The following is a 16027-nucleotide window of genomic DNA, read 5'->3' as shown; positions in this document are numbered from 1 at the left end:
ATTTTTACAGATTAATTAAAAACCACTGCATGTATTTTTATCATTAGGGTAGATTTGTACATACACTGCCAACACACATTAATGTTCAAACAACATGTAAAAGTGAACTTAGCATCCGATGACCCCTTTAAATTTTTGTTTTTTATTATTCCATTTTATATATAGTATTATCTAGGCTGTATCTTCAACGTGCAAAACAAATAGACAAATTAAAGCTTAAAGTGATAGTTCACTCAAAAAGTCATTAATTACTCACCTAAATGTTGTTCCAAACCAGTAGAATCTTCGGAACATAAATTAAGATATTTCTGATGAAATCCGAGAGCTTTGTGACCCTACATAGACAGCAATGTAACTGACACGTTCAAGGCCTAGAACGGTAGTAAGGACATGCAACATCAGTGGTTTAACTGTAATGTTATGAAGCGACGAGAATAACAACTATTTTTATATAATTTCTTGTCTTCCTTGTCAGTGGAGTACCATGACGCATACATGTGGTGCTCCTGAGGCAGGAGTCGACATTCTGACATAGAACCCGGATGCACTGTGCCTGGTTTGCAAGCAGTGGAGGACGCACTCTGTACATAAAACAATCTTCGTAAACATTGAAGATTTCAACATTTTTTTTTGCCCAGCCTTACTTATTTGAACCAGAATATACAGACGATGAACTAACAGAGATGAACGTTCTATGTTCTACCAGCTCCTACACCAGCAGCACCACACTGTTGTAGTTTTCATTCATCACTATAGAAGTTCTGAGAGGTCTTCTGAGAAGCCTTAAAATGTGAAAAAGGTCCATTATGTAACCAGCAGAGATGACGCCAGTTGAATTCCCATTGGTTGTCTTGCATGTATTTGCATAGTGAATTTTGATTGCCTTTTAAATTCCATCTTCTATTTAACTCTCTACCCACTTTTTTACTGCAAAGACAGCGTCTTATATGTAGATTCTCATACACAGTGGACAGAAACGTGAGTGTCATAACGATAACAAAACCTGAAAGCTTACACGTTACTTTCTCCCTGCCTTGCCAGCACCGGTATTTCCTTAAGGAAATGTAAATCTAGTTGAAAATCTTCAACTGAAAGTTACTTAGCATATGAAATCCAATAAACAGAATGCAAGTATGCAGAAATACAAACTGTTTTGAGACCATAAAACATGGTGCTTCCATTTACAGAATCATGAATCAAAATGAATATGCACATTATGTCAGATAGAGAAGGCTGTGTCTGTCCAAAGAGTCCCGAGGCTGTAATGAAATCAAAGTTCAAGGTTTAACACTGACAGTGAGTCTCTGAGACGTGGCCGCCATATTTCATTGTGCAGACAGGGAAGTATCATGTAAAGCTGTTAGGACAGACCTAACAGCAGCACACAAGTGCAAACCGGAGCTCTGACATGTACTTTTCATTGGTAAGGGCTGAGTATCACTAGACCCGCTATTGACAGAATTTTCAACTATTTGATGTCCAGTACTGACGCAAGTGGCTGCCTGTGCCTTTTTCCCTAAAAATGGGTTGACTTGTGTTAAAATTTCAGTAACGATAACAATCAAATGGAGTGGATAGGTTGTGCTGCCACTGGTGCTGTGTGCAGACATAAACTCAGCTGGAGGTCCTTGTCAAATCTAGTTGGTTTATTGTTATTTCTCTGTATGATAGAGGAGGAACAAAAATACAGTGTCTGTTGAGCCACACTTTACAAAATCATTTTACCCAAAAATGAACATTCTGTCATCATTTACTCACACTCAGGTGGTTCCAAACCTGTATGAGTTTCTTTTTTGTGTTTAACATAAAAGAACGTATTTTAAGAATATGCACTCTAAAAGTGCTGGGTTAAAAACAACCCAACTTTGGTTATTTGGCAACCCAGCGCTGGATAAATATTGGACACAACACATGCTGGGTTATTGTGACCCAGTTGGTCAGGTTAAATGTTTTTACCAAACATGCTGCATTATTTTATTTCAGTCAACTTACTGTTTAAAAATTATTAAATTGCTGGTTTAAAATGGACTGGAAGTTACAAAAAACACACACAGCATTACTGGAGGCAACAGCAATAATCAAAAGGTGAACATTTATTATTAAGCAAGAACACATGGACGAAATACAAGACAAATTGAATTTATTTGGGTGAATACAGTATAGTTTACAATATTACATAAACTTGTTTAACAAGCATGTTAGACATAAAAAATGTAACATTTGAAAGTAGCATTTTAATTTTAGTTTATTCAACCGTTCTCTGTAACAATTTACAGTACAGTGAAGACTTTAATATAAATAGACTCTATTTATATAGAAGACTCTAATAGAAATAAAATGTATAAAAACCTTTATTTCACTGAAGAGGTGTACCAAATTGGCGGAGCTGAAAACCGGTCTCTCCTAGAGGACTCAGAAAGCCCGCTCTCTGACTGTAACTCAGCAGCTGGGTTGTTTTGTCAGAGACAGGCTTAACCCAGTGGTTAGGTAGAAAAAATAACCCAGCGATTAAAAATTACTCAGCGCCTGTATATATTAAAAATATATTAAAAATATTTTTAAAAAAAATATTAAAAATAACCCAATAAAATGACGCAACGGGGTGAACCCAGCATTTGGGTTAAAAAAAATAAAAAATAAATAAAAATAAACAGCATTTTTTTTTTTAGAGTGTGGGAAACCAAACAGTTGACAGTCCCCAATGACTTCCATATGGAAGTCAGTGGGAGGCATCAACTGTTTAGTTACATTCTTCAAAATATAATTTGTATTCAGCAGAATAAATTAATTTATACAGATTTGGAACAGCTTGTTGGTGAGCAAATAATGACAGTTTTCATTTTTGGGTAAGCTATACCTTTAATACAATACTATGGCAAATTACAATAAAGTCATTCTGCTTAAACACTCTGTATACTACTGAAAAATGAATTACAGAAATGCAATATTGCAGCGAGGTAGGCATTTTGTTGTGAAACTAGAAAGCAGAAAGTTATTTCCCTTGAATAATCAAAGAAGCTCTTTTCCTAATATTTTCTGTGGAGCTGAATTGAGAGCTATATCTGACAATATTTCCCAAATCCTCCTCTTGGAGACGTAAAACAGCATAAAAGTAAACATTTTTTTTATTATTCTAAAAATGGAGAAAATGTTCTGTAAGGGACAGGGTTAGATTATATTATTTATAACTAGGTGTGTGTGTGTGTGTGTGTGTGTGTGTTCGTTCCATCAGTTGACAAACCTTAAAAATATACAGTTCCATTCACAAGTTCACATAACTTTGGTTGTTAATAGAATTTTTGTCTTTGAGTGGGTCTGGTCTAGTGGTTGTAATGTCAAAGCTGATTATTGGTTCAATTTTCAAACTGGTTCAGCAGAAAGCTTGCTGGTGTAGTGTGAGGAGCAAATCCATAAGCCATCACCATTATGCCTTTGAGCAAGGCACTTATTCCCAGGTTGCAGCAGGGTGGCTGTTCAAGTATTGTAAGGGGACATCTAAAAGTCAAGCCGAATCAAGTTCAGTTGGACCTGTGTGGTGATAAAAAAGATTAGAAGACATAGTAACAGGTTTTTGAATTGGTATTTCATTTCAGTTTGTACAGTTTTCTCAGAATCAAAGCATAGCTGTATTAAATCGTAGCATGAAAAGCCAGATTTCAATAACTCAATTTAGAGTTACCCAGATGTAATAGTATGGCAAAACATGTTAGCCCAATATCCTGTTGTAGATGAGAGCGTTTCATTGTGAGTGCAAGATTTTGTAAAAAGAGTTTAAATAAATGACAAAATTAGAAAGTTGTATTATGGTATGATATTTTAGTTTATTGTCAGACATGCAAAATTATTAAAAAGTCTTTATATTGAAGATCATCTAAGTCTTCCTAGTGGTTGCTCTTACAACAGTGAAGGTGAATTGGTTAGAAATATCACTTAGAAATCTAAAAGCACTTCATAGAAGGCTAAGAAAGAGTAAGCTTCATTCTACCTGACCTCTTGAAGTACAATATCGGGCCTAGATTCGTATTTTGAACTTCCAATGACAACAAAGATGATAGGATGGAAAGGTCAGAAATATTGTCAGGTTTATGTTCGATTTTTATAATGCTTAAAAAAGGAAATGGAGCAGCATAATCTCTTGAGAAGAGAGCAAAATTGAGAATTGAAAGGCGAAAGACTGTAATTTAACGCATGGTAATCATGTTATTATATTATGCAATTCTATCAATGCTATGGCAAATTTGTTTGCTTTTTGAAAATAGAATGTATATGTATTTCATGCGTAAAGTTATTACATGGTCCATATTATGCTGCTTATAATTCCTGCAATACTCTGGTTTAAACATTCAAGTTCTCCAACAGATCTTGAGTGCTGTATATATTCCTACATGGTTTAGATGTTGGGGATTATTCTTCTGGATAACAACCACAGGATCATCTAAACACAAGTGTCTGATTAAAATGCTTCAACCCCTAATTGATTTAATACCTAGCATGGCCTTAAATGTACCCCGGAGACAAAACACTTGGCTGTTTGGAGGACTTCAGAGGCTTGTTTGGAATAAATCATTAGCTGCTGTTTTGCTTCTGTAATGACTATAGGACAAGATCTGCCATTCTGTTTGTGTACTCACTTACAGTATCAGCTCGGCTAATGTACCATATATCCTTTTTATATGCACATCTTTAAATCACAGAAATGTAATTAAATTTAGCTGTATGCTTGCAGTAAAAAAAAAAACTATATTAGTGCTCTAGGAAAATAGTATGATCAAGCAGTAAATGAGTGATTTAGTAAAGATTTATAGTAAACATTTGGCTACCAGTCCATGAAATTTATTCTACATATCGGTTGTGTGTAAATAAATCATTAGTACGCATGGGATTTTGGTTCATTTTGATACTAAATCTAACATCCATTAATAATTGAGGAGAAAAATCAATATTTCAAAGGATTTCAGACCTCTTATATGTTGTGATGTACATTACATATATTCACTATGCAATGAAAATATTGTTAATATAATTTTGTTTTGCAACATTAATTGCAAATTTCTTTTTTTTTTTTTTTTTCTTTTTTTTTTAGGAGTGTGAGGCTCATCCTTGTCTTAATGGAGGCTCATGCGTGGATCTTCAGGACAAATACGCCTGCATATGCGCAGAAGGTTTCACTGGGAAGAACTGTGAGATTGACCAGAATGTGTGTCTGCAGACGTCTCTTAATTTCTCCCTGTGTTTCAATGGAGGGACATGTGTGGATGGACCAGGGGCCAATTTCACATGCAGGTAAAAACAAGACTCTAGATGGACCATCTGGTGTTTTTGTGTATGATGTTTAACAGTTTGGTTCCAATTGTCATCCTGATTTCTTGGGCCTCGTGGACAGTATTTACTGAAATGTATTTACGGAAATGGTTTCTTCCATTTACTTATCCTTACAATGCTGTTGGGAAACACAGATTAAGGCCTTGAAAGTCTTAAATTTAAGCAGAAAGTATTAAATTGATAAAGTCATGGCATTGATAAAGTCATTTTGCATGCATTGCAAAAATATGAATGACTTTCTCAGTGTTTTTGATTTCCAATTCAAATATCTAATCATCCTTGAAGGAGAAGTCCACTTCCAGAACAAAAATTGACAGATAATGTACTCACCCCTTGTCTTCCAAATTGTTCATGTCTTTCTTTCTTCAGTTGTAAAAAGAAATTATGTTTTTGAAGAAAACATTTCAGATTTTATTTTCCATATAGTGGACTTCTATGGTGCCCCGAGTTCCCAGCCAAGGTAGAGAATAAAATAAAGAAATAAAGAAGATAAAGAAATGATGTTTTTTGAAGAAAACTTCTCAGGATTTTTCTCCATATAATGAATTGCTATGGTGCCCCGATTTTGAACTTCCAAAATGCAGTTTAAATGCGGCTTCAAACGATCACCAAATGCAGTTGTAAACGATCCCAGCCGAGGAAGAAGGGTCTTATCTAGCAAAATGATCGGTTATTTTCATAAAAATAATACAATTTATATATTTTTTAATGTCAAACTCTCATCTTGTCTCGCTCTGCCTGAACTGTTTTTTTCCGGTTCATGACAGTTAGGGTATGTTGAAAAATTCCCATCTCATGTTCTCCTTCAACTTCAAAATCATCCTATATCGCTGTTTAAACTTTTTTTGTCAAGGGTGTTTGATCTTCTTTGCATGTTCACTTTGCAAAGACTGGGTCAGTGCTTCTGCAGTGATGTAGGTTAATTTTTAAATGTATTTTGAAGTTGAGGAAATAAATACGATTGGAGTTTTTTCAACATACCCTAACTGTCTTGAACCAGAATACACAGAGTTCAGGCAGAGCAAGACAAGACGAGCGTTTGAGATTGAAAAGTATTTAAATTGTATTTTTTTTAATGAAAATAACCAATCGTTTTGCTAGATAAGACCCTTCTTCCTCGGCTGGGATCGTTTACAACCGCATCTGGTGATCGTTTGAAGCCGCATTCAAACTGCATTTTGGAAGAAAATCGGGGCACCATAGCAATTCATTATATGGAGAAAAATCCTGAGAAGTTTTCTTCAAAAAACATCATTTCTTTATTTAAAGGAGAAGTTCACTTCCAAAAAAAAGATTTACAGATGTGCTCATCCCGCTTGTCATCCAAGATGTTTGTGTCTTTCTTTCTTCAGTCAATAAGAGCGTATGTTTCTTGAGGTAAACATTTCAGGATTTTTCTCCATATAGTGGACTTCAATGGTGCCCCAAAGTTTGAACTTCCAAAATGCAGTTTAAATGCCACTTCAAATGGCTCTGCATGATCCCAGCTGAGAAAGAAAGGTCTTACCTAGTGAAACAAATTGACAATTTATATACTTTCCTTTACCTCAAATACTTGTCTTGTCTCATCTCTTCGATGCACATGTGTAGTGTGTGTAATCCGGGTCAATACCGTTAGGGTATGTCGGAAAAACTCCTGTCTCGTTTTCTTCATGTCAAATCGCCCTGCATCGCCGTTTTACTTCTTTTTTTCTAATTCTACTTTTTTTTTTTTTTTTTTTTTTTTGTTTGGTAAAGGGCGTTTGATCTTTACTTCTGCAGTGATGTAGGACAATTTTGAAGTTGAGGAAGAAAACAAGATGGGAGATTTTCTACCTACGGAGACTTAGACAAGACGAGCGTTTGAGATTTAAAAAGTGTATATAAATTGTTAATTTGTTTTTTGAAAATAACCAATCGTTTCGCTAGATAAGACCCTTCTTCCTCGGCTGGGATCATTTAGAGCCATTTCAAGCTGCATTTAAGCTGCATTTTGGAAGTTCAAACTATTGAAGTCCATTATATAGAGATAATTCCTGAATTTCTTTCCTCAAGAAACATGCAAAGACATGAACATCTTAGATGACAAGGGGGTGAGTAAATTATCTGTACATTTTTGTTCTGGAAGTGAACTTCTCCTTCAAGTGAAAATACATTTTCCTGAGATGCTAATGTAAAATGAAGTCTTCTGGGGAAAAGATTCATTCACTGATTCATTCATTGATTCTCATGTAGTGAAACCACTGACTGTGGAAGTGAATGGAAATAATTTGTACACTTAAAAAAATTATTCAAAACCACCGTGTTTGTTCTCAAGCAAAACACCACTAACAAGTAAGAGCAGACTAAACAACTACTTACTTTATTTTAAAATATGTAACTTGTAATTAGTTACAACTGCCAGACACCAATCCAGATACATTTCCAGTTTCTCATGGTTCTTTCTAAAGGTCTGCCAGAGTGGATGATTATGCAGCAGCTGCTACAACATTATCGCTGAACTAAAGGGCTAAAATTGCGTTGTGGTGCATTACACATTCTGCATAAAAGGGCCCATCCAACACATAACATATCTCATTATCTCTTCCTCCTAAGACAATATTCTAATGTGAATAAAGCCCCCTGTCCAGAGTCTCTGATTAGCCTGGGTGATAATGCTATTTGCAATTCTCATCATGTCAGGTGGACAGATGCATGGACAGACAGACAGCTGTGGAATGAGAAAGCATTGTCTGTCCAAATGAGGCCTCATTGGATTGATTTTCTCAAATGGAAAACAAACGCCCCCGTCCCACTTTGTGTTTACTCTCATTTGAAATCACTTGCAGACTGATGACTCGCAGGCCGATTTTATTAAAGCCCGTCTCATTTGGTAATGGACAAAAGCACACATTTTAAAGACCAAAAAATTGGAGCTCAATCAATTTTAAATCAGCCTCTGTCATTTTGCATAATGTTAAAAATTCAAAACAGATTGAGGCCTGATATGCTGATATGAAAGCCAATAAAGCTGCCACAAAAAGAAAAAAAATGCCTCTTATTAGGCATAAGCTGATTGCATGTATATACACACCAAATTGTTTATCGTAAATGAACATCTTTGGACAGCTTTAGTGGGGTTTTAAAGCAGAATATGATTTTCTCTTATGAGACATGCATCAGTTTACAGTACATGTCCAATATCACATGAAAATTATTATATTTCTTTTTTTTTTTTTAAATACATGTTGCCTAAAGAACACATTATTTGCAAATTAGAGACAACGAATTGATACAGTACATATATTACAATTGGAAAACCCATTTTTGGCCATGTTTACACACATATTGTGTGTAAAATAGTATATCGGATCATTCTCTGTCATCTTTTATCATAGTTTATGATGTGGGAAACTTGGTACAATCTTTGTGCAAAGTTTGGTTAAGGTGGAAGTTTCCTGGAGCTGTCAAAGACTTGAAAAATCAGATTTCCATTAAATGCCTATAAAATGCAGGCACTACTATGCATACAAAATGCAAACTATTACTTTTTCTAAACATCTTTCTCATATACATTTTACAGAGGACAATTTGTAGTCTAGAATCTAAAAATTGACTGTTGTATGGAATATAAAAATTGTATTGAAAATCATTGTTTAGGTTTTAGTCTTGTTTTCATTTTCTCATAAACAGTGGACATACCATAATGCATTAACTTAATGTATTAATGTATTACTTTTTTGGTGTGTGTGTGTCTTATATGGTTTCTGGTGAGATCTTTTTTTTCACAAATGCAGGTAATTTATTTATTTTACACACACACATATTTATTATTTATTTATTTATTTATTTATTTATTTGCAAAAACTGATGATTTTTTGATGATTTTTTTTGTCATCATGTTTTTATTGTGTTTTATTGTGTTAGCTGCATTTTTTAGTTATTTTTAGTTTATATGAAAATAGCACAACTGCAGTTTGATTGAGATTAATTGGAATGCACATGGAAAATTGTTAAAAAAAAATCTGTTTTTGCAGATGATCTATACCTTTTCAAGTTAGTTGATTTATAATTTATGCTGAAGCATTTTTTAAACGTTTAAGCACTGTATAAAGCTACATTTGTCATTCTGCCCTTTTTGTGCCTTTTAGTGTTTATAAATGTGAAAATATCTGTTTGTAATCATCAGTCTTCATAGTGCAATTACCATGACTACAAAATGCACTGAACACACATACAATCTCCAAATGTCAATTGAGTGTCATTTTCGAGAACTTGAGTGTTACAAGGTGCAGATAACTGAACCAGTCTTACATTTTTTTTTTTTTTTAAGCTATATGCCAACAAACTCTGTTAATGAGACATTTCTCAGTTTGCTCACCATCTGTGTGCCATTGCTTTTACAAGCTTAGCTGACCATATGTCTGTCATTAATTATATTTTTGCTTTTGAATATTTGCTTTTTTGATGGGCTCAAGGCTGTGGCTCAGAAAGTCGTAGCATTCTGTTCAACCTTTTAAAGGGACATGTTTTTTAGAGAATAAAAACATCTGATTCTCTGCGCCATATTTAAAAGAGGAATGTTTTTATTCAGCTGCATGCCAGGTTTTGTTGGAGATTTCTGTGAGGTTGAGATGAATGAATGCTGCTCTGAGCCCTGCTTTCATGGGGCCATCTGCCAAGACCTCATCAATGGCTACCAATGTCACTGTCGACCAGGTGAGGCTTTTATGTTATAGAAAATATGTAATGTAATGCAGTATATATGACAGGGGTTTACCACTTATTGGAATTATACTGTTTGTTCTGTATTAGGCTTTCATTCAATGTGGCGTTTGTGCTTTATAGACGGGGTTAATGACATAATAAATACATGTTAAAATACTTTATTCTTTCTTAGCATAATATACAGAGACAATTCATAAACTGTGTGCTAACAAAACAATGCTAGGTTTGCTTGTGTATCCAACCTGACAAAGCAGCACTGTGCTTAGCCAGTGGTGTGAGTTTGGGGGGTGGAACTGTCTGTTTGTCCTGACCAGTAGGCATTTTTCAAATTTCTGGGTTTCTCAGCAACAGAAGTTATCATAGATTAGTAAACTTCAAGAGCAGTAAACAGGAGAGTACCACAAATACATTTTTTGCATTCCCATTTGCTCAAATAGCAAAAGAAAAACTCTCAAAAATTGAGAGACTGATAACAGCAGTCAGAAGAGAGAACGATTTCAGATTGTCCCTCTTATAGATGCTACATTAGAAACACCCTCGCATTAGCGTTAACTAGTTTTTTGTGTTTGTTTTGTAATATGATGCAAAGGTGACATAATACAAAATATGTGACCCTGCACTACAAAACTTAAGTCTTAAGTAGCACAGGCATATTTGTAACAATAGCCAATAATACATTGTATGGGTCAAAATTACTGATTTTTCTTTTATGCCAGAAATCATTAGGATATTAAGCAAAAATATTTTGTAAATTTTCTACCGTACAAATATCAAAACTTAATTTTTGATTAGTATAATGCATTGCTAAGAACTTAATTTGGACAACTTTAAAGGCATTTTTCTCAGTATCTAGATCTTTTTTGTACCCTCAGATTCCAGATTTTTTTAAATAGTTGTATCTTGGCCAAATACTGTCATATCCTAACAAACCGTAAATCAATGGAAGCTTATTTATTCAGATTTCAAAAAATTGACTGGTTTTGTGGTTCTTGGTCACATATAGTGTTATAAATGTACATTGTTTAAAAAAAAAAGTCTAAATATATAAAGCTTTCAAGGATTTACAATGCTGATGACCGTTGAAATGCATTTAGCATTTAACGTGTGTCCATGTTATTTTGATTATGATTGGATTATTTTAAAAAAAAAAATAATATATATATATATATATACATTTATTTAAGAAATTAAAACTATTATATGTCAAGGGCATCTTAAACTGATCACATAGTTTACATAGATCAAAGAATCCTGAAAACATTTATTACAAGTTACAGATATTGTTTACAAGTTACAGTTACAACATTGATAATAATGAGAACAGTTTTTAATCACCAAATCAGCATTTTAGAATGATATTCATCTGACACTGAAGACTGGAGTAATGATGTTGAAAATTCAGCTTTGCCATCATATTGTGAATTTGTAATAGTGTTTCACTTTTATAAATAAATGAAGCCTTGGTGAGTATAAGAGCTTATTCTTCTATATTCTTTTTTTTTAAATAAGTGTATATTCTTACATTTTGCTAATTTCTCCTCATTGTTATTGCGGACAAATTTCAAAAAAAATAAATAAATAAATACTGACTTTTTCGCCGGAAATTTTTTTCAACACTGATCCCTGTCCGGTCATCCCTATCATGAACGACTAGGAAAGTCAATAAAGTGTCCTAAGTTTCATTGTGGAACCTTATGGAAGCCTGTTTCCGTCACTGAATAAAGAATAAAAAGGTAATTGTGATTTTTTTTGTTTGTTTGTTTGTTTTTTTGTTTTTGTTGTTGTTGTTGTTGTTGTTGTTGTTGTTGTTTTGTTATTTTAATTCACACTTCTGGCTTTTTTCTCGTAATTGTGATTTCAATTTCAAGTTTATGAATTGCAGAATTGCAAGTTTATGTATCACAATTCTGAGAGCAAAAGTCAGAATGGAAAAAATCTGAGAAAAAACTCACAATTGCGAATTAATATCTCCCAATTCTGAGAAAAAATTCAGAATAGTTCATTTGTATTGTGCAATTCTGAGAAATTCTTTTTCTTTTTTTTAAATTACCTTTTTTTATTTTATGTTTAATGGAAGAAACAAGCTTCCATAGAACCTTGTTTAGGAAGTGCCATACATGTTTATGAATATCTTCTGTCAATGTTTGTTTTTAACCTTCCTGACAGTCTTATTTCTGAAGAGCACAAGAGAGAGAAAGGTTTATGAAAAGTCTCGCCTTCATGCATCCTGATTCCCCCATGCAAAAATCACTTAGGTTCCTCGGGGGAGTAATTTGCTCTTGCAGGCTACTGAAACAGACACAAGCCTCATAGAGTATTAAAATGTATTCAGCCCGTATGTGTGCGTGTGTGGATGCTTTCCAGAATGGGAAAATGAAACAAGAATGGAGATGGTGTAGAAAACGTATGAGACGGAGGAGGGCAGGGAGAGGGGGGCTGTTGGTTGCGGGGTGGGCTCACTGTGGCACTCTGGGTTTTTGTTCCTGGCAGGTTGGACAGGCCTTCACTGTGAAGATGACATTAATGAGTGCTTGCTGCAACCATGCAACCAGGGAATGTGCATCCAGAATGAGCCTGGCCATGGCTACACCTGCTTCTGTCGGCCCGGATTTGTGGTAAGTCGCGCTGAGTCCCTCTCTCCCCCCTTCCTCCTCCTCCCTGAGCTCTTCATCTTCCCCCGAGGTGATTTTGAGAGAGACGCAATCCTGTTTGTCTTTCTCCTGTCAAGTATTCGCCATCCGTTTGTTTCCGTTCCAATATTGCGATGGCCTTTAAATATCCTTGACGTCCACAGGATGGTAGGCAGCATGCTTCTTTAGTATTCAACATGCCAGTGGTGCTTTTCAAGTGCAGGAAAGCACAGATGTCACTTATCAATGGCAGAATATGGATGCTGTTTACCTATATTTGTATCTTAGTTTCTACACTGTTGCTTGTTGAAGCAGCTTGTCGAATTGCCAGTTTATAAAAAGGTGAGCAGTAAGATATTATATAAATGTTAATCTAACTATGTCTTAAAATGTACAGGTACAGTATGTTGGTAATTTTACTCATTAAAACGTTTTGCAGTTAAAGAAAAGAATACATGGTAAAAAAAAAAAAAAAAAAAAAAAAAAAATCATATAAAAATAGAACAATTCATACAGAAATTATACAAATAAAAAAATATAAATTTTTAAATAAAAAATAAATAAAATAATAAAAACATATAAATATATAAATAGTCAAAAAAAATGTGTGAAGATAGATAGATAGATGGATAGATAGATAGATAGATAGATAGATAGATAGATAGATAGATAGATAGATAGATAGATAGATTTTTTTTTTTGTACTGCAAGGGTTTTACCCAGATTGAGTGAAAAACCTAGGACTACAGTAGTTCGCAAAATTTTACTTTCTCTCAAACCTTTAACAAACTGTTTGATTGACAGCAGTGTTTCTAGAGCCAAAGTTGTTCAGAATGAAGAGGTCTATCGTATAATACGAAAATCGTGCATATATGTGAATAACCGTGCAATATGCAATTATTTACACCCTTGAAAAATTTAATATCACCCCCCAGTTTCTTTCAGATTTCTCACAGAGCTTTAGGGCTCAGTCAGACATGCCCACCAATCGACCGCCGTTAACCTTGTCTCATAGGTGCTCGAAGGTCATTGGCCTATGGTGGCCATGTTTTTTTAAATACACAAATGTCTGTATAATCACTTGTGGCACTTTGGACCAAGACGGTGCGTACAGATTTTCATGTCAGGACAAGCAGTTGCGTCGTTATGACCGTTTTTATGTTTTGTTTTGTTTTGTTTTTTCCCCTTTTTATAGTGCCACCAAGCGGCCAAACTTTCATGTGACCTCAGATTCAGCTCTTACATACCCGTTATTAGTTTGCCAAAGATACTCATTCCATTCAAAAGTTATAGCCACTTTAGTAAAGACAGCCCTGCCCCTTTCGAACATTTTGGCGTCTCTTTGCAACAGAGAGTCAGAAGTTAAACATTTTTTGATAATTATTGATACTCTCCAGAGAATCCTCCTGCACCGGTTTGGTTCCGACTGGGCGAAAAACTAGGACTAATTCACAAATGTAGGTTTTTCAAAAAAAAAATGCGAAATACCCGAAAATTTCGCCGAAGTGAAGGACGAATCCGAGGGATGGGTTTTGTCCGGCGTGAGCCAAGGATTCCAGCAACATAAGACACTTGAGCCTGTGGCGAACACATTTGGATTTACGAGCAATTTCGTACCTTTGATCACTGTAGCGCCCCCATCAAGCTGATTGGGGCAAGCCTTGGTGACATTGTAGATGGTGTGTGTACGTGCTACCATCCCTCCAAGTTTCAAGTCTCTACGATTTACGGTTTGGTAACCCTGATCAGTTTTACATGGAGATTGCTCGTCCTTGGCCATTTAAAAAACTGCAATAGGGTTTCAGCACTGTGTGCTTGAACCCCTAAATATATCAGTTGTAATGTTTCCTTCATTACATAAATGAGGCCGCACATCCACTGAATTTTATGAAAATTTTCACATCAACATCTAAAATCTAAAAATGTATTGAGTGATATGTCCACATCAGAACATATGTGATACGTACTGCAGATAATTTCACGCAGAAAAACGTTGCTCATGAAGTCTCAAAGCAGTTGCCAGTAGTACATAGTACTGTATATAAGTGCTGGTACAGCTGAAATCATAGTTGCTCCTGCTAGGCTTACTGAAATTTACATTCATATTCGTCCCAATGTGAGTTTTGCACCATGCTTAAATTCCAATGCCCCCAGCCTTTAGTTGTGTACACTGCTTTTATTTCAGCATATTGCATCAAACTTTGCACTTCCTCACCGTAATGCCACATACTAGCGCAATTATTTCAGAAACCCTGACATTACCCTGCAATTATTATTGTACTGACAATATAGTTGAATGTGGCATCAAACCATATGCCAGCAGGCATTTCAAAAACACTTAGAGAAAAGATTTATGTTGTGAGAGAAGTCTTTATTTTGTGTTTCAGGGGGAAAACTGTGAATATAATTACGATGACTGCTTGATCCAATCATGCCCTGATGGGTTTTCCTGTAAGGACAGCATCAACAATGTCAGCTGTGTCCCTGTGAAGACAGACTCATCCTCTGTTCCTCCCATCTCAGTCGTGTCGTGGAGAACCATCCAAGATACAGAGATACAACCCACTTTAGCACCTGTGGAAAACTTGCAAAACACTGAGCAGCCGACAGGTTGGTAGTAAAAACACATATGCAGTATTTTGCATTTTTGTAATACGTTTTAGCAGTCTCATAAAATCCTAAGTGTTACATAAATAATTTTTGGTTTTGAGTCTGAAACGTCTTTGAGTCACAGGAGAGTATGCATTCATACTACACAGCAAAGAAGCAAACTGTTTTTGCATTTTAACATTATGAGGTTGATGTCCACTGTACTGGCTTTTAATATTATTGGCAAAAGGATTGGGTAAATGAAAGACATCATGAATAACTGAAAACAGTCAATAAGAGGGGGAGGGGGGTTGTTTTTTTGTTTTTTGTTTTTTGTGTTGTGTGTGTTACATGATTTTTATTTTTTTGGTCTTGTTTTGTGCTTGACTTGTTCTTGTTTTGTGGTCAGTTTGTGTTTTGTCTTATGTTTTTTTGTTTTGCTTTGGTTCGTTTTGTTGTTTGGTTTTCTGTTCGGTTTTTGTCTATTGTTTTGGTTTGGTTTTTTGTTTTGTGTTCTGTGTTTTTGTGCGTGTGTGTGTGTTCTTGTTTTTGTTTTTTTGTTTTTTTGCTTTTGTTTTCTGTTTGGTATTTGTGTATTGTTTTTGTTTGGGTTTCTTGTTCTGCATTGTGTGTGTGTGTGTGTGTGTTCTGTGTTTTTTGTGATATTTTTGTTGTTTTGTTTTTGTTTTGTTTGTTGTCTTTTGTCTTTTTTGTTTTGCTTTGGTTTGTGTTTTGTTTTGTATTTGCTTTTGTTTTGCTTTGGTTTGTGTTTTGTCTTTGTTTTGCATTTTGGTTTGTTT

The 16027-nt window shown here is 34.9% G+C and overlaps 1 protein-coding gene across 1 annotated transcript in view; it reads left to right on the top strand.

The window, feature by feature from the left end:
• Positions 1-16027, top strand: part of eys (eyes shut homolog) — a 254763-nt gene that overhangs the window by 134552 nt on the left and 104184 nt on the right. Inside the window, 4 exon segments of the mRNA XM_051126527.1 lie at positions 5084-5283; positions 9875-9999; positions 12499-12623; positions 15026-15248. Of these exon segments, the coding sequence (XP_050982484.1) occupies positions 5084-5283; positions 9875-9999; positions 12499-12623; positions 15026-15248 (673 nt within the window).

The sequence above is a fragment of the Labeo rohita genome, chromosome 13 (genome assembly GCF_022985175.1).
Source record: "Labeo rohita strain BAU-BD-2019 chromosome 13, IGBB_LRoh.1.0, whole genome shotgun sequence".
NCBI classification, from domain to species: Eukaryota; Metazoa; Chordata; class Actinopteri; order Cypriniformes; family Cyprinidae; genus Labeo; species Labeo rohita.
The sequence above is the reverse complement of the archived record's forward strand: the minus strand, read 5'-3'. Positions and strand labels throughout refer to the sequence as shown.